Source organism: Piliocolobus tephrosceles, chromosome 5 (assembly GCF_002776525.5).
Source record: "Piliocolobus tephrosceles isolate RC106 chromosome 5, ASM277652v3, whole genome shotgun sequence".
NCBI classification, from domain to species: Eukaryota; Metazoa; Chordata; class Mammalia; order Primates; family Cercopithecidae; genus Piliocolobus; species Piliocolobus tephrosceles.
In genome coordinates this window covers 61,476,318-61,502,688 of record NC_045438.1, presented here as the reverse complement: position 1 = coordinate 61,502,688, position 26,371 = coordinate 61,476,318, and the positions used below count along the sequence as shown (strand labels likewise).

The 26,371-nt window shown below is 40.0% G+C and overlaps 1 protein-coding gene across 5 annotated transcripts in view; it reads right to left on the bottom strand.

Annotated features, from left to right (window-relative positions):
- CDK19 (cyclin dependent kinase 19) overlaps positions 1 to 26,371 on the bottom strand; it is a 218,374-nt gene that overhangs the window by 60,956 nt on the left and 131,047 nt on the right. For all 5 annotated transcript variants that reach the window (XM_023206026.3, XM_023206028.3, XM_023206029.2 and 2 more), the window contains 2 exons: positions 3,322 to 3,432; positions 282 to 422 (listed from right to left, as the gene is read on the bottom strand). In XM_023206026.3, the coding sequence (XP_023061794.1) occupies positions 282 to 422; positions 3,322 to 3,432 (252 nt within the window). The remainder of the gene's footprint in view (positions 1 to 281; positions 423 to 3,321; positions 3,433 to 26,371) is intronic.

Below are 26,371 nucleotides of genomic sequence, written 5' to 3'. Positions count from 1 at the left end.
TTCACATGTGACTACTCCATTAAAATTGTAATCATTTGTTCAAAATCACACTGATATTTTACAGCTATGCATAAATATAATGGAATGATATACACCAAATGTTAAAGAGTGTTAATCTTTTGATTACAGGTTTATGGGTGATTTTTATCTTCCTTTTTGCTTAGGTGTATTTTCAAGTTTTTCTATAATTAATGTTTTATTATACTGGTACCAAGAAGAAAATAAATTTTTTAAAAGAGGAGGGAAAAATATATTGATGAATTTAAAAGAAAAATACTTACCAAGTCTCTGTGAAGCACCCAATTTGCATGGAGGTAATGGATACCATCAAGAATCTGGTAAAGTAAGGATTTAACCATAGATCTTGGCAACTGCATGGGCTTTTTATTTGCTTTTGATGCACGGTGAAACTTAATAATATGCTAAAAATTAAAAAAAAAACATAATAATATAGTATTTGCTAATATCTATGCCAATAAAACACAATCAATGCTGTAATAAATGCTCTATATTTTAAAATTACTTATTAAAGGCCAATAATGACACAAAGAAAAATAATTTGAATAATAAGTTCAACCAAAACTGAATCTATTTTGAGGGTGAATGTGACCCTGTTAATGAGGGGTTAAAATGACTAAATTTACTGAAACCATTACGATTTTCATTAAATAGGACCAAAAGGTAAAAAGGACTGATATTGAAACAGCTACCTAAGAAGAGTATTATATTCTCTACTGACAGAATGAAAGATTAAAAAAAGAAAGAAAAACTGTAAATCTTCACTTTCTATAAACAGTTAGCACTTAGTACACTTGGGTAACATCACTGATCAGGTGTATATTTGAATTATTGGAAAACTTCCATCTTTGTTTGGCACAGAATAAATAAGAATATATTCCTGGGAGTTAATGTTAAATATGAAATTGCTAAAAAGGAGAAGAGAGAAAAAATAGGAAATTCAATCCCACTGAAATAAATAAAACTGGGTCATCATATTCAAATTTTTATATCCACATAAATATTGTGGGTTATAAAAATATTGTACTGAAAGGGAAAAAATGCTGCCGGGCCCCTCAGTGCTCCCACCTCCACCTCCATCCCCACCCCACTCCTGCCTCTGTCCAAAACATAAAAGGGACACTGAGGACCATCAAAACACTATGCAAACAATACTGATGAAATTGTCAATAGTGCTCCAGTAACTTTAAGATGACCAAATGGTATGTAAAATTATTAAGCTACTTATACAGCTTTCTTATTTTTATAAGCTGTTCAGTAATAACATTGATTTGATTTTAAGAAATAATAGAAAATTAGAGTTTATACTATAGCAGTGATTTCCAGTAGAAATATACTGGGAGCCACATGTATAACTTTCCACTTTTTAACAGCTACATTAAAAAAAAAAAAAAAAAAGAGGCTGGGTGTGGTGACTCACACCTGTAATCCCAGCACTTTGGGAGGCCAAGGCAGGCGGATCACCTGAGGTCAGGAGTTCAAGACCAGCCTGACCAACATGGTGAAATCCTGTCTCTATTAAAAATACAAAATCAGCTGGGCGTAGTGGCGTATGCCTGTAATCCCAGCTACACAGGAGGCCGAGGCAGGAGAATTGCTTGAACCCAGGAGGTGGAGGTTGCAGTGAGCCAAGATTATACCACTGCACTCCAGCCTGGACAACAAAAGCGAAACTCCATCTCAAAAAAAAAAAAAAAAAGAAAGAAAGAAAGAAACAGGTAAAATCAATTAAAATCAATGTGTGTACTTCAGATACTTCTGAAGTGAATTTTCTAAATATTACAAATACTATCTTCTCAGTAAAATGTCAGTTTATTGCTTAAATTCTTTAAAATCAACATTTATGATTATATTTATTTTGAAATATGGTATTGGACAGTACAGTTCTACAGGACCTGACTATTCCAATGTACTACATCATATTCTTTCATCACCTCACTGATGTTCAAAGTAAAGTACATACACTATCAAGTAAGCCTTGGTTGACATACAGGGAAATATAGAAAAATGGGGAAAGTACAATGTCTGTGAATATCCATGAAAAGAATTGAAAACAACACACTGGAAATTCTTGTCCGTATCTGCTATAATAGCATACACTCTGAAAGTTTCTTTAAGACCTGAGTCTGTTAAAGTTATTCCTCAAGAGATTTATAACTTATACAGATGATAAACCACATTATATTGAATCAAAATTTATTAGTCAGTGTGATCACACACCTGTGGTCCCAGCTACTTGGGAGGCTGAGGCAGGAGGATCACTTGAGCCCAGGAGGTCAAAGCTGCAGTGACCCATAACTTTGCCATTGCACTCCAGCCTGGGTGATAGAGCGAGACCCTGTCTCAAACCAACCAACCAACCAACCAACCAACAAACAAACAAGGCTGGGTGTGATGGCTCATGCCTGTAATCTCAACACTTTGAGAGGCCAAAGTAGGAAAATCACTTGAGCCCAGGAGTTCAAGACCAGCCTGTGCAAGATGGCAAAACCTTGTCTCTATAAAACATTTTTGAAAAATTAGCCAGGCATAGTGGTGCTAAATTAATTATCCATAATTTGAACTTATTGCCAGATTTGAAGTTTGTTACTTTTAGCAGTTCCTCAGATAAAAGTGTTTAAATGTTCTGATTCCTAATTTGAAAAGACAGGAATTAGAATTTTTTGCTTCTTTCATACGTTGATAAAACATCCTTAATCTTCACTATACATATTAGTAAATTGCCATTAATTACTTGCATAAAAGTATAGTCTCCCGCCAGGCGTGGTGGCTCATGCGTGTAATCCCAGCACTTTGGGAGGCTGAGGTGAGCAGATTACCTGAGGCTGGGAGTTCGAGACCAGCCTGACCAACATGGAGAAACCCTGTCTCTACTAAAAATACAAAATTAGCCAGGCATGGTGGTGCATGCCTGTAATCCTAGCTACTCAAGAGGCTGAGGCAGGAGAATCGCTTGAACCTGGGAGGCAGAGATTGCGGTGAGCCAAGATCGTGCCACTGCACTGGGCAACAAGAGCGAAACTCCCTCCCCGCCGCCCCCCGCCCCCCCCGAAAAAAGTATAGTCTCCCATTCATTAAAATCTTTCTGAAGTAAAATTTCTAAATACTACAAATACTATCTCCTCAGTAAAATGTTAGTTTATTGCTTAAATTCTTCAAAATCAACATTTATGTTTATATTTACTTTGAAGTATGGCTAACAGAGCAAGTTTTCCTTTCTGTGCATTAACAATATGTATTTTATATAAATATGCTCCATACCTACATAAAATAATCCTAGAAATACAGTGAGATTATACTTACCCACAAGTCATGCTCTGCATAATCAAACAGCAGCCATACCTTCCTGTCACTGTGAGAGAGGAACACCTTCTGCAATGCGATCACATTAGGGTGCTTCAATTCTCGCAAAAGCTGAATGCAAAAGAAAGAGAGGGGTCACTGTTGTGTTAGCAAGGAGGGGGAAATGATGAATGTCTTATAACTTCAAAACAAAATTTCTGAAAATCTAGAGAATCCGGGTAAGCAAAATGAAAGAAAAAAATACCACCCAAAATACCTCTATTCAGAGATAAGGTCTGTCAACATCTTGGTGCATATCTTTCCAATCCTTTTTCTATGTGCATGGGTGTATGTGTTTTGTTTTGTTTTACTTTCTTTCTTGTCAGAGACTGCAAGCAGGAATGTGTTTTTAAAAATATGATTTTAAATGGTAAATGTAAAACAGCAAACAAAAATAATATCATATCATTAAATAATTATATTTTTGTACATGCATATCTTTTTTACTAAAGAAACTGTTCTTGGGAGGCAGGAATCATGTATTAATACTGCTTATATCTACCCTAGTACAGTACTGGTGCTCAAGAAATATGTGACAAAACAAGGAAAGATATTTAACAATCCCTATACTTATCCATCCCTAGAGTGTGTGGTTGAGGGTTTTTTGAAGAGTAGTGAGTGTAAGGGAAGGACCGTCATGCTCACTTATAAAAACTGAAGTTGAGAACAGGTTCTGTAAACAGAAAAAAAGGAACAGGACTTCACAAAGTAAAAGCTTTAAGCTGGACTCTGATGATATGGAGGAAAGATAAACCAGAGCAGCAAGCAGAAGCGGCACTTTGCGCATAACAGACAGCTGCTTGATAAAATATTTAGCAACAATGACATTATTGCTCAAGGTAAAAGCCTTAGAAATATGCCTGCCTCGGGCTGTCCTTAACCAGGGTTCAGATTTCATAGGTAAAGAGAAACATATTCAATTTAATAAATGTTTTGAATAACTTTTAAATATAAAGCTCTGTGGAAGATGCAAAAAGAGAAAGAGAAAACTTCCCTTGAATATTTTCTATGTACAAGATGATTATATACAAATGTTTTTCTCTCACTTAATCTTTAGAACAATTTTATGATGTACACAGAACCCAAGGCTCAGTGTGATAAAAATAACTTGACCAAAGTCAAATAGCTAAAAAGAGAAGGGGTTTGGACTTAAATAGATCTGCCTGATTGCAAAGCCCATGCTTTTTCCACTACAGCTAAAGTTCATGTCTTCAGTTCCCACAATGTGGTAAGGGAGACAGACACATAAATAGATCAATGAAGCAGAGAAAAATAAATTGCTTACCCATTCTAGTAACTTTAGTAACTTTTTTTTTTTTTGAGACGGAGTCTTGCTCTGTTGCCTACACTGGAGTGCAAAGGCACGATCTCAGTTCACTGCAACCTCTGCCTCCAAGCGATTCTCCTGCCTCAGCCTCCTGAGTAGCTGGGATTACAGGTGTGTGCCACCACACCTGGCTAATTTTTGTATCTTTTGTAGAGACGGGGCTTCACCATGTTGGCCAGGCTGGTCTCGAACTGCTGACCTCAAGTGATCTGCCTGCCTTGGCCTCCCAAAATCTAGAGAGTTTGCCATTTTGAACACTTCATGTTCTCTGGCTCTGGCAAACCCTGTTTTTAATGACCCCATTGCCATGGCCAGCCTTGAAGCACTTAGACCCTGGTAAGAGACCTCACCCCAGGCACAATGACTGTCTCCTTCTTTCTAACTCCTTGATATTGATGAACTTAAAGAGTCTGCCTTTATTCCCTATGCAAAATATGTTCTCTTTGCAGCCTGAAGTAGATGGGAAAGTAAAACTCCACTTCTGCATCTAAACCAGGCTCTTGAAACACCCAACACTGGCACAGATCCCTGATTCCTAGACCTCGCTTGTCTGGGAAAGTGGATGTCACAGTAGCAATATTTAATCAACACTTCTAAAAAACTACATTCTCTGTGACTTCCAATTGTTGATCCCTTAAATTCATTTTAAGTCCTCTGCTGAAAAATTATTTTGACTAGATAATACATTTATATGGTTCAAAGATCAAAGTATACACAAGGAGATATATTGAAATGTCTCACTACCACTCCTCTTGCTTACCTGGAGGTAACAACTTTTATTAATTGCTTATTTATCCTTGCAATGTTTCTTAATGCAAATAAAAACAAATATGAATATATATTTTATCCTGCATTGTTTACACAAAAGATAGCATAACATACACACTGCTCTGCACCCTTTTTTTTTTTCACCCTTACTCTATCTTGGAAATCTCTCAGTATTAGGACAGTATCAATATTAGAAATACTTCCTTCAGGTGAGAAGAGATTTGACAAAAGAAAAATTTTTTAAAAGAAAAAAATAAAAATAATCTTCCTTGTTCTTTTTTACAGTAGCATGGTATTTCTAGATCTTTTTTATTGGGGTAAAATATATACATAATGTAAAATTTACCATTTCAATCATTTTTAAGTATACCAGATATACTTAGTATATTTACTTAATCCTACTATCTATACTGGTTCAGTGGGATTAAACACAACCACCATCACTACTGTGTATTTCCAGAACTTTTTCATCATCTCAAAATGAAAATCTATACCATTAAACAGTATCTCCAGGTTGCCACCTACCCCCAGCTCCTGCTGATCAGTGTCCTAATTTATGTCTCTATGAATTTGACTGTTGTCGGTATGTAGCTCATAAGTGGAACAATACAGAGTCTGCCTATTTGTGTCTGCCTTTTTTCACATAATATAATGTCTTCAAGGTTCATCCGTGTTGTAGCATGTATGAGAATTTCATTCCTATTTAAAGCTGATTACTATTACATTATATGTATAGACCACATTTCGTTTGTCCATTTGCCCCTCAATAGACATTTAGGTTGTTTCTACCTTTTGGTTATTATGAATAATGTTCCCTAAATATTGGTGTATAAGTAACTATTTGAATCCCCATTTTCAATTCCTTTAGATATACACCCAGAGGTGAAATTGCTAGATCCGATGGTAATTCTATGTTTAATTTTTTGAGGAACCACCATATAGGTCACTTTTGTAAAAAAAACTTTTTTTGTAGAGATAGAGTCTCACTATGTTGTCCAGGCTGGTCTCGAACTCCTGGCCTTAGCAATCCTCCCACTTCAGCCTCCCAAAGTGCTGGGACTACAGGTGTAAGCCACTGCACCTTGCCTAGGTCTCCTTTCAATATGTCATACAGATAGTCACTTCATTGCTTCACAGATACTGTGTTTTTCCCAAGTAGAAGGCAACCCTGCATCAACCAAGTCTACTGGCACCATTTTTCTAACATCATGAAGCTCACTTAATGTCTCTGTGTCACATTTTGGTAATTCTTGCAACATTTAAAACTTTTTCAGTATTATTATATCTGTTACAGTGATCTGTGATCAGTGATCTTTGATGTTACTATTGTAATTGTTTTGAAGCATCACAAATTGCACCCACATAAGATGGCAAACTTAATCTATAAATGTTGTGTGTTCTGATTGCCTCACCCACCAGCTGTTTCCCCATCTTTCTCCCTCTCTTCATGCTTCTCTATTGTCTGAGAAACAATAAGACTGAAATCAGGCCAACTAATAAAACTACAATGGCCTCTAACTGTTCAAGTGAAAGGAAGAGTCTCACATATCTCTTGCTTTAAATCAAAAGCTAGAATGATTGAGCTTACTGAGGAAGGCACACCAAAAGTTAAAACAGGCTGAAAGCTAGGCTTCTTGCACCAGTTAGCCAAGTTGTGAATAAAAAGAAAAAATTCTCAAAGGAAATTAAAAGTTCTACTCTGTTGAACACACAAATGATAAGAAAGCAAAACAGCCTTATTGCTGATAGGGAGAAAGTTTTAGTGATCTGGATAGAAGATTAAACTAGCTGCAACATTACCTTAAAACAAAGCTGGCTGGGTGCAGTGGCTCACGCCTGTAATCCCAGCACTCTGGGAGGCCAAAGCAGGTGGATCACGAGGTCAGGAGTTCAAGACCAGCCCGAACAACATAGTGAAACCCCGTCTCTACTAAAAATACAAAAAATTAGCTGGGTGTAGTGGCAGGTGCCTGTAATCCCAGCTACTCAGGAGGCTGAGGCAGGAGAATCACTTGAACCCCGGAGGCGGATGTTGCAGTGAGCCAAGATTATACCACTGCATTCCAGCCTGGGCGACAGAGCGAGACTCTGTCTCAAAAAAAAAAAAAGAAAGAAAGAAAGAAAGAAAGACAAAGCCTAATCCAGAACAAGGCCCTAATTATCTTCAATCTGTGAAGGCTGAGAGAAGTGGGGAAGCTGTAGAAGAAAAGGTTGAAGCTAACAGAGGTTGGTTCATGAGGCTTAAGGAAAGAAGTCGCCTCTATAACATAAAAGTGTAAGGTGATGGAGCAAAAGTTATCCAAAAGATCTAGTTAGCATCATTGATGAAGGTGGCTACACTAAACAACAGATGTTCAATGTAGACAAAAGAGAATTCTATTGAAAACAGATGCCATGTGGGACTTTCATAGCTAGAGAGAAGTCAACGCCTGGTTTCAAAGTTTCAAAGGACAGGCTGTTTATCTTACTAGGTATTAATGCACCTGGTGACTTGAAGTTGAAGCCAATGCTCATTTACCATTCTGAAAATCCTAGGACCCTTAAGAATTATGCTAAATGGCCGGGCATATTGGCTTATGCCTGTAATCCCAACACTTTGGGAGGCTAAGGTGGGCGAATCACCTGAGGTCGAGAGTTCCAGACCAGCCTGATGAACATGGAGAAACCCTGTCTCTACTAAATATACAAAACTAGCCAGGCATGGTGGCACATGCCTGTAATCTCAGCTACTCAGGAGGCTGATGCGGGAGAATTGCTTGAACCTAGGAGGTGGAGGTTGTGGTGAGCTGAGATCGTGCCACTGCACTCCAGCCTGGGCAACAAGAGCACACTCCAGCAACAAGAGCAACAAGAGCAAGACTCCATCACAAAAAAAAAAAAAAAGCTAAATCTACTCTACCTGTACTCCATAAATGTAACAACAAAGCCTAGATGACAGCACATCTGTTGACAGCATGGCTTACCGAACATTTTAAGCCCACTATTGAGACTGATTACCTAGAAAAAAGATTCCTTTCAAAAGATTACTGTCCATTAACAATGCACATAGTCACCGAAAAGCTCTGATTGAGATGTACAAGGAGATTAATGATGTCTTCATGTTTGCTAACATAACATCCATTCTGCAGCCCATGAATCAGGAAGTCATTTTGACTTCCAAGTCTTATTCTTTAACAAATAAGTTTCATAAAGCTATAGCTGCCATAGATTGTGATTCCTCGGATGGATCTGAGCAAAGTAAATTGAAAACCTTGTGGAGAGGATTCACCATTCTAGACGCCATTAAAAACATTCATGATTCCTTCAAAGAGGTCAAGGCATCAACATTAACAGGAAAGTGGAAACAGTTGATTCCAACCCTCATGGATAATTGTGAGCGGTTCAAGATATCAGTGGAGGAAGGAAATGAGATAGGGTAGCAATAACAAGAGAACAACAATTAGAAGTAGAGCTCGAGGATTAACTGAATTGCTGCCATCTCGTGATCAAACCTGAATGGATGAGGAGTTGCTTCTTATGGATGGGCAAAGAAAGTGATTTCTTAAGATAGAATCTACTCCTGGTGAAGATGCTGTGAACACCACTGAAATAACAACAAATAATTTGGAATATTACATAAACTTAGCTGATAAAGTACTGGCAGGGTTTGAGAGGACTGACTCAAATTTTGAAAGAAGTTCTACTATGGGAAAATGCTATCAAATAGCATTGCACGTTACACAGAAATCCTTCAAGAAAGAAAGAGTTCATCGATGCAGCAAACTGTATTGTTGTCTTATTTTAAGAAATTGCCATGCCAGCCTTCAGCAACCACCACTCTGATCAGTTAGAAGCCATCAACACTGAGGCAAGACCATCCACCAGCAAAAAGATTATGAACCTGGGAAGCTCAGATAATCATTAGCACTTTTTAGCAATAACGTATTTTTAAATTAAGATATATACATTTTTATACATAATGCTACTGGACACTTATAGCGGTGTATGCTTATACTGCAAACTACAGTATAATAAATATGACTTTACTGGGAAAGCAAAAAATTTGAGTGACTTGCTTTATTACAATATTTGCTTTACTACAATGGTCTGGAACCAAACTTGCAATATCTCTAAGGTCTGCCTGTATAAGAGGGAAGAGTGTAAAGTTTACAACTACACACATTTACTAGAAATTCTTCCCTAATCCCCAAATTTGCATTTTCTAGAGCATCAATATGCACTTTCTATTTCTGTGTACCTCTTACGCTTTTTCTACCCTGTTGGTTTCTGTAAGTCACTAAATATCAACATGAAGGCAGACTGAGGCAAAGAAATAGCAAGCCAATGTTACCTATATCTTTTTTGTTACTTCTTCTAATTTACCTTTCACTCTGCAGCCAGGAGTGATATTTCAAAAATCCTTAACTGATCATCTGTCACTATGAACAAGTCTAAGGAATCAAAGCAGGATGTGAGGCAAAGACCATATAAAGGGAGTCTTGTAAGCTATGCAGAAGTGTCACCACTGAGGTCCCCTAGTATCACTGGCAACATGCTAGGGTAAATGGGTCAGTGGAGAAGCCAGCTATTAGAAAAGGTACCACCCTTTGACTACCTTCTGTACATGTTTCATGACTCTCAGATTTGGCCTCACTCAATTATATTAAGAGTATCTTACAATGTTTTAACTGTTTGCATCTCTCGCCTGCCCTCCTCCTGCATTAGACCACAACGTTCTTGAAGACAAAGACAATTTTACTTACTTACTTACTTATTTTGAGACAAGATCTCGCTTTGTCTCCTAGGCTGGAGTACAATGGCACGATCACGGCTCACTGCAGCCTCAAACTCCTGGGCTCAAGCCATCCTCCTGCCTTAGCCTCAGTAGCTGAGACTACAGGTGTGAGCCACCATGCCCAGCTAATTTTTTAATGTTTTTGTAGAAATGGGGTATTACTTTGTTGTCCAGGCTAGTCTTGAGCTTCTGGCTTCAAGTGATCCTCCTGCCTCAGCCTCCCAACATGCTAGGATTCCAGGTGTGAGCCACCACACTAGCCCAGAAAGACATTTTTAAATGTATTTCTAGTGACTAGCACAATGCCTGACACATTGAAAGAGCTCTTTAAGTGACCTCATCTAGTTTGGGGGCTTTAAATGTCACCCATACGCATTAACTCCCAGATGTTTATCTCTAGTCCACCCATCTCCCCTGAACTCCAGCTATGTGTATCCAGTTGCCTCAACAGCTCCATTTGAATGCTTAAAGGCCAAAACTGAAGTTGCGCTCTCTACCTCCACTACCCTCTAGTCAAGTATCTCCAGTAGCCTCTATTCCAACTGCTCTTCCCCAGCCTCAGTTAATAGCAACTCCATCATTGCAGTTACTCAGGCAAAATCCTCATCTACTTTAACTCTTTTCTCAAATATCTCCTCCTCAGTGAGTCTTCCCTAACTTTTCTACTTAAAATCGTAACCACCATTCTGCACTTTACCTTTCTGCAAATACTAACACTTTCAAACATACCGTAACTCTATATCCCTTATCTACAATTCTAAAGAAATTGTAGAAAACCAAAAGCTTTCTAGTAACTCAGGTAGAAAAATTATTTGTAATTCAATAGAAAAAAATTGTTAGGGGCCCATCCTTTCGGTTACCTGACTCTGATTCTATAGAAGCTATTTTACAACTCTGTATCTTACACATAATTGAAAACGATGCAGAATAATTCTCAACTATAAGCATACAAATTCTGTGCTGTTGGTAGAGGTTCACTGACTTCCCTCCCCAATAGTGGAAGAAGCCGGTTTTGCTTCAATTTGCATATCCATTTCAATATTTCTGATCTGTACATGTATGTGTTTTAAAGTTTCTCCTTTGAATGGGCTATAATACCGGCTTGGTTCCTTCATTCAAAAAGTGAAATAAGCTGGACGCAGTGGCTCACGCTTGTAATTCTAGCATTTTGGGAGGCCAAGGCAGGAAGATCACTTAAGGCCAGGAGTTTGAGACTAGTCTGGTCACACAGCAAGAGCCCCGTCTCAACAAAAAAATAAATAAAATTAAATTATCCAGGCATGGTGGTGCAGGCCTGTAGTCCCAGCTACTAGGAAGGCTGAGGTGCGAGGACTGCTTGAGCCCAGGAATTCAAGGCTGCAGTGAGTTATGATCACACTACTGCCCTCCAGGCTGGGTGACAGAATGAGACCCAGTCTCTAAAGAAAAAAAAAAAAAAAAAGAAGGAAGAGGGAGGGAGGAGGGAGGGAGGGAGGGAGGAGGAAGGGAGAAGAAGGAGGAGGAGGAGGAAGGAGGAGGAGGAAGAAGAAGAAGGAGGAGGAGGAGGAAGAAGGAGAAGGAGGAGGAGGAGGAGGAGGAGGAAAGAAGAAGAAGTAGAAGAGGAGGAAGGAAGAAGAAGAAGAAGAAGAGGAGGAGGAGGAGGAAGAAGAAGTAGTAGTAGTAGTAGTGGTGGAGGAAGAAAGAAGAAGAGGAAGAAGAAAGAAGGAGGAGGAGGAGGAGGAAGTAAGAAGAAGAGCAGGAGGAGGAAGAGGAGGAAGAGGAAGAGGAGGAAGAAGAAGAGGAGGAGGAGGAGGAGAAGGAGAAGGAGAAGAAGGAGAAGAAGGAGGCCAGGTACAATGGCTCATGCCTGTAATCGCAGCACTTTGGGAGGACAAGGAGGGCAGATTACCTGAGATCAGGAGTTTGAGACCAGACTGGCCAACATGGTGAAACACTATCTCTACTAAAAATACAAAAATTAGCCAGGTGTGGTGGTGGGTGCCTATAATCCCAGCTACTCAGGAGGCTGAGGCAGGAGAATCACTTGAACCCGGGAGGCGGAGGTTGCAGTGAGCCAAGATCGCACCACTGTACTCTAGCCTGGGCAACAAGAGCGAAACTCTGTCTCTAAAAACATAAAAAAAAATTTTTTAAAGACAGTTAAATAAAATCATTAAAATGTGTTCATCTTATACCTGTATCACAGTCATAATTTTACCTTTTTTGAAAACAATCATTAAATACTCACCGTACAGAAATATGTCACTTGAACTGACACGAAGTTGTTTATTGTCTGACATGAAGCTACTAAATGGACATGAAACTGTTTTATTTTATTTACTGTCTGTCTCTCTCCACTAACATATAAGCTCCATGAAGGCAAAGATTTTTGTTGATTTTATATCTCCAGTGCATAAAATGATACCTAGCACATAATAAGCATTCAATAAATATTTGTCAAATAAATTAAATCTATGGAACTGGTTCTTATTCACAAAATTACCAGTAATGGCCTGTAACCTAATAAAACTTTGCTACCCTTTTATAAGTTATTCTCTTTCAAAAGGTGTTTTAAATGATTCTGTTTTCAACAAATTGAATAGACAATATCTAAAATAATTATTCCAGGGACGCTAACCCTCCACAAGCTCCATTTACTTTAGGCTTAAAAAGGAAGACTTCTTTAAATTAGCACCTACTCTACTAGAAGAATAAGAGTGCTGGCTTGAGGTAAAGAGCAGAAACACAGCTCTGAATATCTCAGGATGGGATCTTCAACCTGGTGTATAATTCGAAGAACAAAGGAGTGCTATGAGGGTGTTTCCTGAAAGGGCCATGAGCACAATAAGTGCTACAAAATCCTAAAGAAAATAACACAAAGGAACAGGGGATACAGGGAAACACAAGTGAAGCAGAGATTAACCTTTTTAGTAGTTATGTCCAAGGGATAAACATTACACAAGAGTGTATTCACTACCTCTATTTACTGAAAAAAACAAAGAAGTTAACTTTTCTACTGCTGTTTACTGAAAGAAACAAATGAACAACAGTAAACAACCTAAATGTTCAATAATAAGAAAACTGATAAGTAAGTTATGGTAAATAGCCACATATTGTAGCCTCAAAATATATATACTAAAATACATTAATTACTCAAGGAAAGACTATAATGTTGTGATACAATGTAAAAGGACCACAGGCTGAGTGCAGTGGCTCACACCTGTAATCCCAGCACTTTGGGAAGCCGAGTTGGACAGATCACTTGAAGCCAGGAGTTCGAGGCCAGCCTGGACAAAATGGCAAAACCCCATCTCTACTAAAAATACAAAAATTAGCTGGGTGTGGTGGTACATGCCTGTAATCCCAGCTACTCGGGAGGCTGAGGCAGGAGAATCGCTTGAACCTGGGAAGCAGAGGTTGCAGTGAGCAGAGATCGTCCCATTGCACTCCAGCCTGGGCAACAGAGTGAGACTGTCTCCAAATAAATAAATAAATAAATAAAAATATGAAGAGATATATTTATAAAACAGAAAATAGGCTGGGCGTGGTGGCTCACACCTGTAATCCCAGCATTCTGGGAGGCCAAAGCAGGCAGATCACTTGATATCTTGAGGTCAGGAGTTCAAGGCCGGCCTGGCCAACATGATGAAACCCCATCTCTACTAAAAATACAAAAATCAGCTGAGCGTGCTACTACACACCTGTGGTCTCAGCTACTCAAGAGACTAAGGCAGGAGAATCGCTTGAACCGGGGAGGCAGAGGTTGCAGTGAGCTGAGATCACACCACTGTACTTCAACCTGAGCACCAGAATGAGACACTGCCTCAAAAAAAAAAACCAAAAAAACCAACAGAAATATGCCAAAACATTAACAATAGTTATTTCTATTTTTTATATAATTTATAATTTTTTTATGTTTATATAAAAATTTATTTTTTATTATATATATAATTTATAATTAAATTTATAATTCTTTCTATTTTCTATTTTATAATTTATATTTAATGATATTTCTTTCTATTTTTTCTATTTTACCAGTTTTCTACAATGAGCATTACTCTTATAATTTAAAAACAAATACATACACACACCAAAAGACAGACCTTTCCAGAAATCCACCTACCAAAATAAGACACTATCATACTGTGCCAGCTTCTTTTCATGTGGTTATCTGAGAAGGGACACAGTGAAAGAAGGAGATGGCCATACTTGTACTTTCCCCATCTCTTGGCAAAACCAGATTTTACCAACGGACTTTAATCTCTCGTCTAACAAATATTTGTTCAACATGATGTCACACAACTACAAATATGTGTAATCACACTTAAATAGCAATTAAGCAGACCATGATTTTCCTGTGTCTCATATTACCTGATAACGTCTTCCATGCCAGATACTCACAGCTCAGTAACATGATCCCACTGGAGCCTAATGAAAAATGTTCAATGAACATGCTAGTATTTTATCTGAGCCCCTTTCAAAGCATGTAAGTAGCTATTTTTAAAGTGTCCACTTTTCACTGTTCTAAACGTAAAATAATCTACAGTTAGAATTCTAAACTTTCTGTAGATCCTGACTCAATTTAGAGAGTCTGTACTAGACTAAAAATTCGAGAATCCATTCGTATTTTTATCTATACATCTTTCTTCCCTTTTCACTTTCTGTTCTCCAAGTCTATGATGTCCCCATGGGTCCCTGACTCCTTTTTCAAGGGTATTCTGAATGGAAAGGTCCTCTTATACTTCAATAACTCACTTATCTCAAAGTAAATTCAATTTTCTATTCTTATTTGATCTCTTTTAAGTAACAGTGTGTTTCATTTGACCATCAATCTTTCCCCTTAGTGAGAATGGTATCACTGACTTTATTTTAGAAAGCACTGAGTATCAACACCTCTTCCCCCTTCCCAAAGAACTGAAGGTAAATGAAGTAGTGTGTATAATGGCAAATAGGAAATTTGCCTAATTCCAAAATGTTCCAGCACTCCTAAAACTGTAATTTAAGATTAAGTATTTGAAAGTTGACACTTTCACACCTATGACAGGCCTTTTGGAAGCTGCTCTTTATAAACCACATCAGATTCATCATAACCTTCCAGCAGGTGGCACTCATACCCTGAAAAGGGGTCTGTACAGACTAACATAGCTCTGGTTCAAGGTGGCCCTAAATCTTCTGCTTCATTTTACTTTAGTGACACTTCTTGGTTACCAGTCACAAGCTTCAGGGAGGTCAATATTCCCCATTGCCACCCAATTGAAATGACAGTGAGGTAGTAAGTAAAAGGCAAAAAATACAGGTTTTAGAATCAGAGGCTGAGTTTGAATCCTGTCTTACTGGCAGCAGTTAAGACATAAGGCAAGTCGCTTAACTCTTCTGAATCTCATAGAAGAATAAGATGTCTACTTACAAACATAAACTCAGTTTCCACAAAGAATAAATTAATATAGATTAAATACATAGCACAATGTGCCAGGCACAGTAGCCCATGCCTCTAATCCTGGCACTCTGGGAGGCCAAGGCGGGTGGATCACCTGAGGTCAGGAGTTCGACACCAGCCTGGCCAATATGGTGAAACCTGATCTCTACTAAAAATACAAAAGTTAGCCAGGCATGATGGTGGGCACCTGTAGTCTCAGCTACTCAGGAGGCTGAGGCAGGAGAATTGCTTGAATCCAGGAGGTGGAGGTTGCAGTGAGTCAAGATGGTGCCACTGCACTCCAACCTGGGCAACAGAGCAACACTCTGTCTCAAAAAACAAAAACAAAAAAAGTACATAGCACAATGCTTGGAATAAATTAAGCATTTGACAAATTATAGCATTTATTATTTTTAACCACCACTATTTGCAAGAATGTTATGAAGAGTAAATTAGATAATCCACGTAGAATGCCTGGTATTGTTCTTGATAAACAGTGGCTGTTGTTGTACTTAAGTGAAAATTTCAATGCTAACCACTCCAGTTAGCTTTGACATCAGAGATACTTAGAGAGCGAGGCTGAGTTGCAAAATGCCACAGCATTTCCTTGCCAAAGTCCATGAAACACCCACTTAGTAGTTTCTATAATAATAAAATGGCTATATGAAAGTTATTTCCCTTCCCATTTTTCAACAATCTGGTTTCATTTACTCTGACTTCTAAATTCTGCATGTACTTGGTCTAAGAGAGGTATGTGAAACCAAGTAAGCTCTGTGATAAATAAGAAATTCACATATCCTTGACTATGAGAGCATACCTATTCTTTTTTAGTATAAGTATTTAATAATTTTTTTTTTTTTTTTTGGAGACAGAGTCTCACTCTGTTGCCGGGCTGGAGTACAGTGGCATGATCTCAGCTCACTTCAACCTCCACTTCCCGGGTTCAAGTGATTCTCCTGCCTCAGCCTCCTGAGTAGCTGGGATCACAGACACATGTCACTATGTCTAGCTAATTTTTTGTATTTTTTGTATTATTATTATTATTTTTTTTTAGTAGACATGTGGTTTCACCATGTTGGCCAGGCTAGTCTCAAATTCTTGACCTCAGGTGATCCACCCGCCTCAGCCTCCCAAAGTGCTGAGATTACAGGTGTGAGCCACCATGCCCAGCCTTAATCTTTTATTAACATATTCCACATGAGAAAATTGGATATACTTCCTATAAATCAAGGGCACTCTGAATATACATAATTTAAATATGAAAAATGAAACAGATACAAACTAAAACAAAGAGTTTACAAAGTAAAATCTTAATTACCTGGAATTCTGAGGGGCATTCTAACTCATTTACTGATTCACTACGTAAACTTGCTTGCAACCCTCCTTGTTAAAAACCTTCCTGCCCTGACATTTAAATAAAATGGAATTTTCATTTGACTCTATGTAGCCTTCTTTACTTATTTTTGTTGTTGTTGTTGATTTTACATTGCTATAAGACGCTGGGCAGTCTTTCAGTCCCTTGGGATTTCAATAATCAACTACTAACAAATGTTTATGTCCTTCTTATTTATGTTTTTCTCCGCTTGAAATAGAATGGTGGGGCGGGGGGTGGAGAACAAGGGGTGGGGGGTGGGGGTGAAACTAACTTAAAACTCCTTATTTAGATTGTGGCTTAAAAGAAAAAAGTATCGACTTATTCTCCAAATTCTGTCTCTAGTTTTCTTGTCCTTCTCCATTCCACAGTTTTTCTTAACATCTTACCGACGGACCTGAGCTTTAGCTGCTCCTTCTATGGTGAATCCCAAATCTCAGTCTCTAGCCCTAATGTCACTTCTAAACTGACATCAATTTCCCAAGATGCGTAATATAATACAACCAAGAGAATATCCCACTATAACTCAAAATCCACAGATCCAAAACTGAGTATCACTTGCCCAACTTTACCTCCTAGTGTTCACTATACCTGCACTGATGCCAGTATTTCCCAATCATCAAGGCAGGCTGAAAACCTTATCATCAGCTGGGCACGGTGCCTCACACCTGTAATCCCAGCACTTTGGGAGGCTGAGGCAGGTGGGTCACCTAAGGTCAGGAGTTAGAGACCAGGCTGGCCAACATGGGAAAACCCCATCTCTACTAAAAATACAAAAATTAGCCAGGGATGGTGGCTTGTGCCTGTAGTCCCAGCTACCCAAGAGGTTGAGGCAGGAGAATCGCTTGAACTCGGGAGGCAGAGGTTGCAGTGAGGCAAGATTGTGCCACGGCATTCCAGCCTGGGCAACACAGCGAGACTCTCTGTCTCAAAAAAAAAAGAAAAGAAAAGCTTATAACCAGTGTTCACTCACCAAGTGCTACATACTCTGCTTCTTAAATATCATTCATTAATTCTCACCTTGATAACTAAAATTAAAACCCTTAACCAATATATACAAAGGTGCTCTTCCCTCTGCCTAGAAAGGTACAGAAAAATATTTCCTATCTTCTTTGCCTGATAAACGCCTACTTTTTAGAAAGAACTCATTTATCACTTCTTCTAAGAAGCCTTCCCTGAAACTCTTCTTCTGAAGTGTCTCTTCTGTGTTTCCACCCATACTGAATTACCCTTAACACACTGCTAATTAAATAAAGTTATGACATAGTATAATTGTCTGTCTCCCCCTAACTGATTGTGAGACGCAGGGACTATGTCTTCCATCTATACATTTCCATTGTCCTGCACAAGCCAAACACAGGTAGATTTTCAACAAATGTTGGCTAAGTGATAATCCATCTCCTATCTCTTCTAATATACTCTATGCATTGACATCAGAGTATCTTCCTAAGACAAAAAGTCTGATAAATTGTTAACTCTCCTACTTTGAAATTTTAAATGGCTTCAAAGTTAAAACTCCTAAATAGAACATTCAATGCTATTCACCCCAAAGGTTAAAATTATTTTTCCTGTAAATAATTTATTTTGGAGGGCCTGAGGCTCAAGCTAAAACTATACTGTAAAGATTTTAACCAAAAATATGGCAGGTGACTAAGATCCAAGTTAAGGATAAGTGGGCTTTCCCCTGCAAAAGGGAGTATCATAATTGGCATATGTATGGCCTTTACCTTCAGGATGCTCCATATGCAATCATCATGAATTGGCTTCTAAGTCGCCACTGCACAGAATTGTGCCCATTACCTCCCATGAAGCCTTGTCCTGGGACATGGGAAAGAGGCAGAAGCATGATGGAAAATACCCAGCAGATTGCAATGGGAAAAAAAAGTCTAAAACTACCATTAAAAAACATTTGAGTGCCAAGCATATTTGAGGCACTGGGAGCCTTAGGGACTTTACAGCCTAAAAGGAACTGAAGAGACAAGACGGACAATTTTTAAATTACAATTACGGTGAGATTATTAAGGAAAAATACAGAGTGCATATGTAGGAAACCTAACCTAGTCAAGAAAGTCAGAAAAGGTGCTCCTTAGGAAGTGTGCCTTACTGGAAAGAAGAGGAAATTGAAAATTTGAGCATTAACCAGCAAAAATGTGTGCTGGCAGGTATTTTCATTATATCATGAATACATAGATGCTAAAAGAACCCCTTCACTATTCATCTTCTGGATGCAAATATCAGATAAAATCCCTACTTTATTCTAAATTTGCTACAGCAGATTTCCATCACTATGTGATAGGGTGTATCTCTTATCTTTCCAAATAAATATTAATAAAATCACCTAGCACAGGACCTAACACCAAGTAGACACTCAACAAATTTTGGATGAGTAAATGAAAGTAACAGTACACGAACTGGTTTTCAAACATGTTGGTTAAATGAAATTTATTCCATACTGAGAAAACATTATTTTCAAAACTGCCATTATCAAGCACCTACAAAAATATTCAAAACACATTAAACAGATTTCTCAAGGAAATAATCATAGGTTTGAAAAATAATCATAGGTTTGAAAAATAATCTGAAATTGACATTTGATTAAGCGTAATAAAGTGTAATTTTATCCTATGTGGCCATAGTAAACCTTAGTTTTATGTCAGTGCAAACTCAGGCTATTTGGTTTTACACCTAACCCATATCTTTATAACTTATACTTCTAAAATACATAGTTTTGGCCAGGTGTGGTGGCTTGTGCCTGTAATCCCAGCACTTTGGGAAGCCAAGGCAGGAGGATTGCTTGAGCCCAGGCACTCAAGACCAGCCTGGGCAACATGGTGAGGCCTCATATTTATGTTTAAAATTAATTAATTAATTAAAAATAAAATATATAGTTAGCATTTTCTGCTTTTACTAAACAGGCTAACAGGTAAAGCCCCCTAGAATTCATACCCTTCTCTACCTCCTAGATGGCACTGGCTGAGGATCTGAAGGGAGAGAAGGAGGTCAGCTTTCTGATGGAACTTACCTAACACATGTTGGAAGTTCCACTTCTCAGGACATTGGGCATTATCAGTGGTCAGACACCCCAACCCAGATACAAGACACTGTACTAACTTTTACAAATTATAGCCAAGGGTTTTAAGTATTAATGGCTAAACTACCAGTACCAATGATTCAATGTATTTTAGATCACTATGCTTCTAGAGAAGATTTAACACAGTGAAGTCAAGGCTCAGACACATTATCCATTTGTAGTTCCTGAAGACCTCACAGGAACTTTAACAGTAGTAATAAGGAAAGCAGGTAAATGATCTGACCCAAATACAGTCCAGGAAATAGCTACTGTATTGTTTCCATTAAACAAAAATTCTACTTCCTTCCCACTCTGCTAAGAAAATTTGGTATATGTTATGAGAAAACACAGAGGTGGATGAGTTTTCACAATGAAATAAATGATTTCTTTTATACTAAGCATTTACTAATTTTAATCAATAAATCCTAAAAATAGTATTTCCACTAAGAGTGATAACTTTATTTTTTTAAAGAGCTACATTATTACATGTGACTTTTATGAAAATGTTAAACAATGACTAGAAAAAGAACCTAGAATCACTAAATTATGATAATGAAGAATAAGTCACAACACCATAACTTTCTATAATTTTGTGTTTTGCAGTGCACATAAGGACAACATTAATCTGAAAGTATTGCCTTGAATTTCTAAGCTTTGATATTTAATGTCTATTCAAAGATGCTTGAAAATAAATTATATACATATTTTTGCGGGAGGAGGGGTCAAATCTCACATAGACTCTCCTCTTTGAAATGTTCTCCAACGTAAGTTCTGGTCACATACTTCCATACACTTCAAACACCCACTACAGGGAAAGTTTCTTTTAAATAAAATACACAGGGAAGGCCGGGCATGGTGGCTCACGCCTGTAATCCCAGCACTTTGGGAGGCTGAGGTGGGCAGATCACTTGAGGTCAGGAGTCCGAGACCAGCCTGGCTAACATGGCGAAACCTCGTCTCTACTAAAAATACAAAAATTAGCTGGGCATGAATCACTTGAACCCGGGAGCCAGAGGTTGCAGTGAGCTGAGATCACAACACTGCACTCCAGCCTGGGCAACGGAGCGAGATTCCATTTCCAAAAAAAAAAAAAAAAACTATATATATACACGCACACATATATATACATATATATACATATATATGTATATATATAAAAAATACAGGGAAGGTTTTTTCCCAAGATGGCAGACTGGAGGCAGTGTTAGCATACCTCTCCCACTAGGAAAGACAAAATAGCGCGTAAAGACTCACTCTGGGAACTGTTTTTCCAAGAAGCAACACAGGAACTTAGGAAACCTGAAAAAATCCATAGACCCTTTGAAAGAAGTAGCAGGCTGCAGCCTACACCGTGAACCAAGCAAAAAACTGTAAGTCTCCTGAGTGTGAGAGGGGGAGAGACTGCCTCCAAGATATACATCCCCACCAGGGAACCTGGAAATCCAAGCCACAGAGAAGGACCTTAACCCCAGCCAGCACAGGAGCTGACTTAGCGAGTGGTGAGGAATACAAAGGTAGGAGCAGCAGTGGGAAGAGCCTTGCATGCATTCTCCAATGCAGACTGAGGGAAGCCATTGTACCTCACAGGGGACCTCGCGGAAGGCTGCCAGCTAACTCAGCAGTGGCTGCAGGTTGAAAGAAGCCCTCAACTAAATTTCACAATATAACCTCGAGTGGGGACAAACTCCCTTGGCCAGAACTAGGCAGCGAGTGGGAAGTGTGCTGCAGCCATGAGTGCAGGAGCTGGACGCCCTGCCTTTGCCAGCAGACTGGGAGGGGCAGTTGCTATCTCCAGGTGGAAGGCTTACACCCTGGGGCAGTTTTGAGTTCTGAGCATAGACAGCCTGGAACTTAGCTCATTGCTGCTAGCAGATTACGGTGGGTGTCAGATCTGCCTTGCCAAGTGCATGGTAACTGGGTGGGGCTTACTGCCGCATACTACTCCCCACTCCCTGTGTGAACTCTTCCGTGCAGCAGAGGCAGCTATGTTCCTCTCTGGAACATTACTCCAGAGGCCAGAGAACCACCTCCTGACTCCCACGGGGGCTGCTGCTTTCCCTGCATGCAGGGAATCAGAGCACAGACCTATGTGACTGAGCCCCCCACCTGGCTTTGTCCCTTCACCTACCCTGGTAGCTTAACACAAAAGACAAAAACTTTTGGGAGCTTTTTGGCCCCACCCATCACCTGAGAAATGAGAGTACCTCCCCTGGGTAACACAAGGCAAGTAAAAATCCCACCACTACTACCACAGCTGGCGCTCTCTTGCAAGCATCACTTCCTGGCTGCAGGCCAATCAACACAGTCCATTACAAGTCCATTAAAGTATCTCCAGGTAGAATAACATTGACATTGTGCCCAGGAAGGAAAAAACTTGTGCATCACCACTGCCTGTACCACTCTGGCTAACCAGGAGGTCCTGAATCTGCCAACAGGACAGGTTCATTACTATGACAATCGGCATTTGAGAACGCCAACATACTAAGGCTATCTATATCTAAGGAATCTCAGAGTCTGTGTCACTCCCTGGCCACCCCCATCAGACTTGGTGCTGGTACCCACTGCTGAAAGACTTGAGGACAGGTCACATCACTGGATTCTTTGCAGACATTCTGCAGCACCAGCCTGGAGTGTGGCAGCCCCACTGGGCAGCTAGACCCAGAGAAGCAACAGCATTCACAGTAATCTGGCTCTCAGGGACTCCTACTCCTAGGGGAAGGGGAAGTGCACCATAGCAAAGGAACATCCCATGGGACAAAATACTTGGGACAGCAGGCTTTGAGTCCCAGATCTTTCCACTAGTGGTAAATTTCTTTCAGCAGAGGCATAGTTGCAGTGCTGGGCTCAGTTGGGAAAGTCTGCAGCTCTACCCCAACAGTCAGGCAGCCCTGGTGCTCATAAAGGGTCTTGGGGAAGGGGGCTTCTTTTCCCCCTTATTCACCACTGCAGACAGTTAGGGCTTCTCCCACAGGAGCTGAGCATGTGTGCACCTATAGACAGCCTTTCTGGAACACTTCACAGTGACTACATCCCCACGGGAGGAGTATCCGCCAGGTTCAGGCTTGCATAAGATGTAGAGTCACAACTCCTCTCTACCCAGAAGATCAGCATTCCTGCAGATGAAGAAGTGCCCATCTGATAAATAGCCGGACCACTGAATCAGAAGTGGGTCTAGGAGATAGCCAGCTTCCCTGCTGACCCGGCAGGTTAGCTGAGATGGCTCCCACCTTTACCCCGATAAGACCTCAGTGCATTCCACTGACAGCTTTCCCAGCCACGCTCTGTCAAGGCTGTGACTTCTGCCCACCATTGGCTGTTGCATTTACCCAACTGCTTTAGCCACAACAGGTTTCTACCCAAGAACACCTCCCCTACTGGCCTGAAGCTTAAAATAGTCACCCTAGTAAATAAAATACTGGGGAAAAAATAAATAAATAAGTCCACACCACAAAGGAATGAGATAAGCTTCAAGAGACCTCTGCCATTCCAACCCTATAGGAGACAATGAATTTTCTCACACACTGAGCACATTGCTACTACAACCAGCATCTGAGACAGTCATCAAAGACTGTCTATAACGAAGGAACTCATATAGAGTCATCACCCCTGAAAACACCAAAAGCCAAATTAGGCTGCAATAAACTATAAACATTAAAGTCACATCCTTAAAGAAGGGAAAAAGAAATTTTATAAAAAGTCAAGTAAAAAATAAATTCAAGAATAATTAGGCAGGATAATTTGGTTCCTGCCAAAAATAATTCTGGTAATATGATAAAACAGAGCTCAACAACATCCACAAAAGATTACACTCGCCCTCCAGCAATGGATCCAAACCAAGTTGAAATACTTGAAATATCAGATAAAGAATCCAAAAGGTTGATTATTAAGCCACTCAAGGAGATTCCAGAGAAATGTAAAAACCAACATAAAGAAATTTTTTAAAAAAAATCCAGGACACGAATGAAAAATTTTCTAAGAGGGAGACATCTTAAAGAAAACCCCAGGCTGGACGTGGCAGCTCACACCTGTAATCCCAGCACTTTGGGAGGCCGAGGCGGGTGGATCTTGAGGTCAGGAGTTCAAGACCGGCCTGGCCAACATAGTGAAACCCCGTCTCTACTAAAAATACAAAAAAAATTAGTCGGACGTGGTGGCGGGCACCTATAGTCCCCACTACTCGGGAGGCTGAGGCAGTAGAATGGCGTTAACCCGGGAGGTGGAGCTTGCAGTGAGCCGAGATCATTCCACTGCACTCCAGCCTGGGCAACAGAGCGAGACTTCATCTCAAAAAAAAAAAAAAAAAAGAAAGAAAAATCAATCAGAACTTCTGGAAATGAAAGACACACTGGCCGGGCGCGGTGGCTCATGCCTGTAATCCCAGCACTTTAGGAGGCTGAGGCGGGCGGATCACGAGGTCAAGAGATCAAGACCATCCTGGCCAATATGGCGAAACCCAGTCTCTACTAAAAATACAAAAATTAGCTAGGCATGGTGGTGCATGCCCGTAGTCCCAGGTACCCAGGAGGCTGAGGCAGGAGAATCGCTTGAACCCGGGAGGCAGAGGCTGCAGTGAGCCGAGATCATGCCACTGCACTCCAGTCTGGTGACAGAGTGAGACTGTGTGAAAGAAAGGAAAGGAAAGGAGAGGAGAAGGAGGGGAGGGGAGGGGAGGGCAGACACTCTTAGGGAATTACAAAATGTAATATAGTGGAAAGTTTTAACAATAGACTAGAACAAGTAGAAGAAAGAATTTCAGGCTTGAAGCTAAGGCTTTTGAACTAACCCAATCAGGAAAAAAAAAAAAAAAAAGAATTTGAAAAATGAACAAAGTCTCCAAGATATATGAGATTATGTAAAATAGGCAAAGCTAAAAATAATTGGTGTTCCTAAGGGAGAAAAGAAAAAGTGTGCAAAACTTATTTGAGGGAATAATTGAGGAAAACTTTCTGGACTTTGGCTAGAGATTTAGATATACAAATATAAGAAGCACAAAGAACTCCTGGAAAATTCATTGCAAAAAGGTCATCATGAAGGCATATAGTCAGTCAACAGGCTCTCTAAAGTTAACATGAGGCTGAGTGCAGTGGCTCACTCCTGTAATCCCAGCACTCTGAGGGGCCAAAGTGGGTGGATCACCTGAGGTCAAGAGTTTGAGATCAGCCTGGCCAACATGGCGAAACCCTGTCTCTACTAAAAATACAAGCATTAGCCAGGCATGTTGGCAGGCACCTGTAATCCCAGCTACTTGGGAGGATGAGGCAGCAGAATCACTTGAATCCAGGAAGCAGAGGTTGCAATGAGCCAAGATTGTGCCACTGCATTCCAGCCTGGGCAACGAAGTGAGACTCCATCTCCAAATAATAAAAATAATAATAATAATAAACCCAAGGTAAAGGGGTGAAAAAAAGATATTCCACGCAAATGTAAAGCAAAAGTAAGCAAAAGAGTTAAAATGTGACAGGAGACAGGACTAATGTGGAACTCCTACTTGGACAGACAGAACAGCATGTGGAGACTCACACTGTGAACTTTTGCTCCAAGAACCACTGCAGGAGCATACCAGGAAAACTGAAAGAATTCACAGACCCTTTGAAAGAAGCAGCTGGCCACTGCAGTTCCCAAAGTGTGAGAGGGGGAAAAGTCTGCCTCTGAATACATATCCCCACTGGGGAACCTGAAAATGCAGATCATGGGAGAAGGATTTAGCTTTACCTAGAGCCAAGATGGATTTAGTGAGCTAAGCAAAATATAAAAGTAGAAGAAGCAGTGGGAAGAGCCCTGCAGGCACTCCGGGTCTCCAGCAGGCGGGAAGGGGCAAGGTTGGAAAGCCCTGCTTACTTTCTCAGTGGAGTTATGCCCTGGGGCAAGACTGCAGCCCTGTAGGCTGGCTGCCTGGATATAAACTTGGTGCTGTTAGTGGGGCACAACAGGAGTGAGGCTGGCCTTGCTGGCTGTGTGGGAGCTAGGTGAAGTCTGTCATTGTTGGCTTTCCCCTACTTCCCTGGTAACCTGTATGACACAACAGAGGCAGCCATCATTCCCCTTGGAACATAATCCCATTGGCCTGAGAACCACCCCATCCCCCATATTGGCCACAGCAAGGCCCGCCCTGAACTCAGACCCACCTAACTCTGCCCACACCTGATGGTTTTCCTCTACCTGCCCAAGTAGCTGAAGACAAAAAACATAAATGCTTGGGAGCTCAATGGCCCCACCCACAGCCTGAGAAACCTGAATATCTATCCATAAATGAGGAGGAGATAAAGTCTTTTTCAGACAAGCCATTGCCGAGTGAATTTGCCACT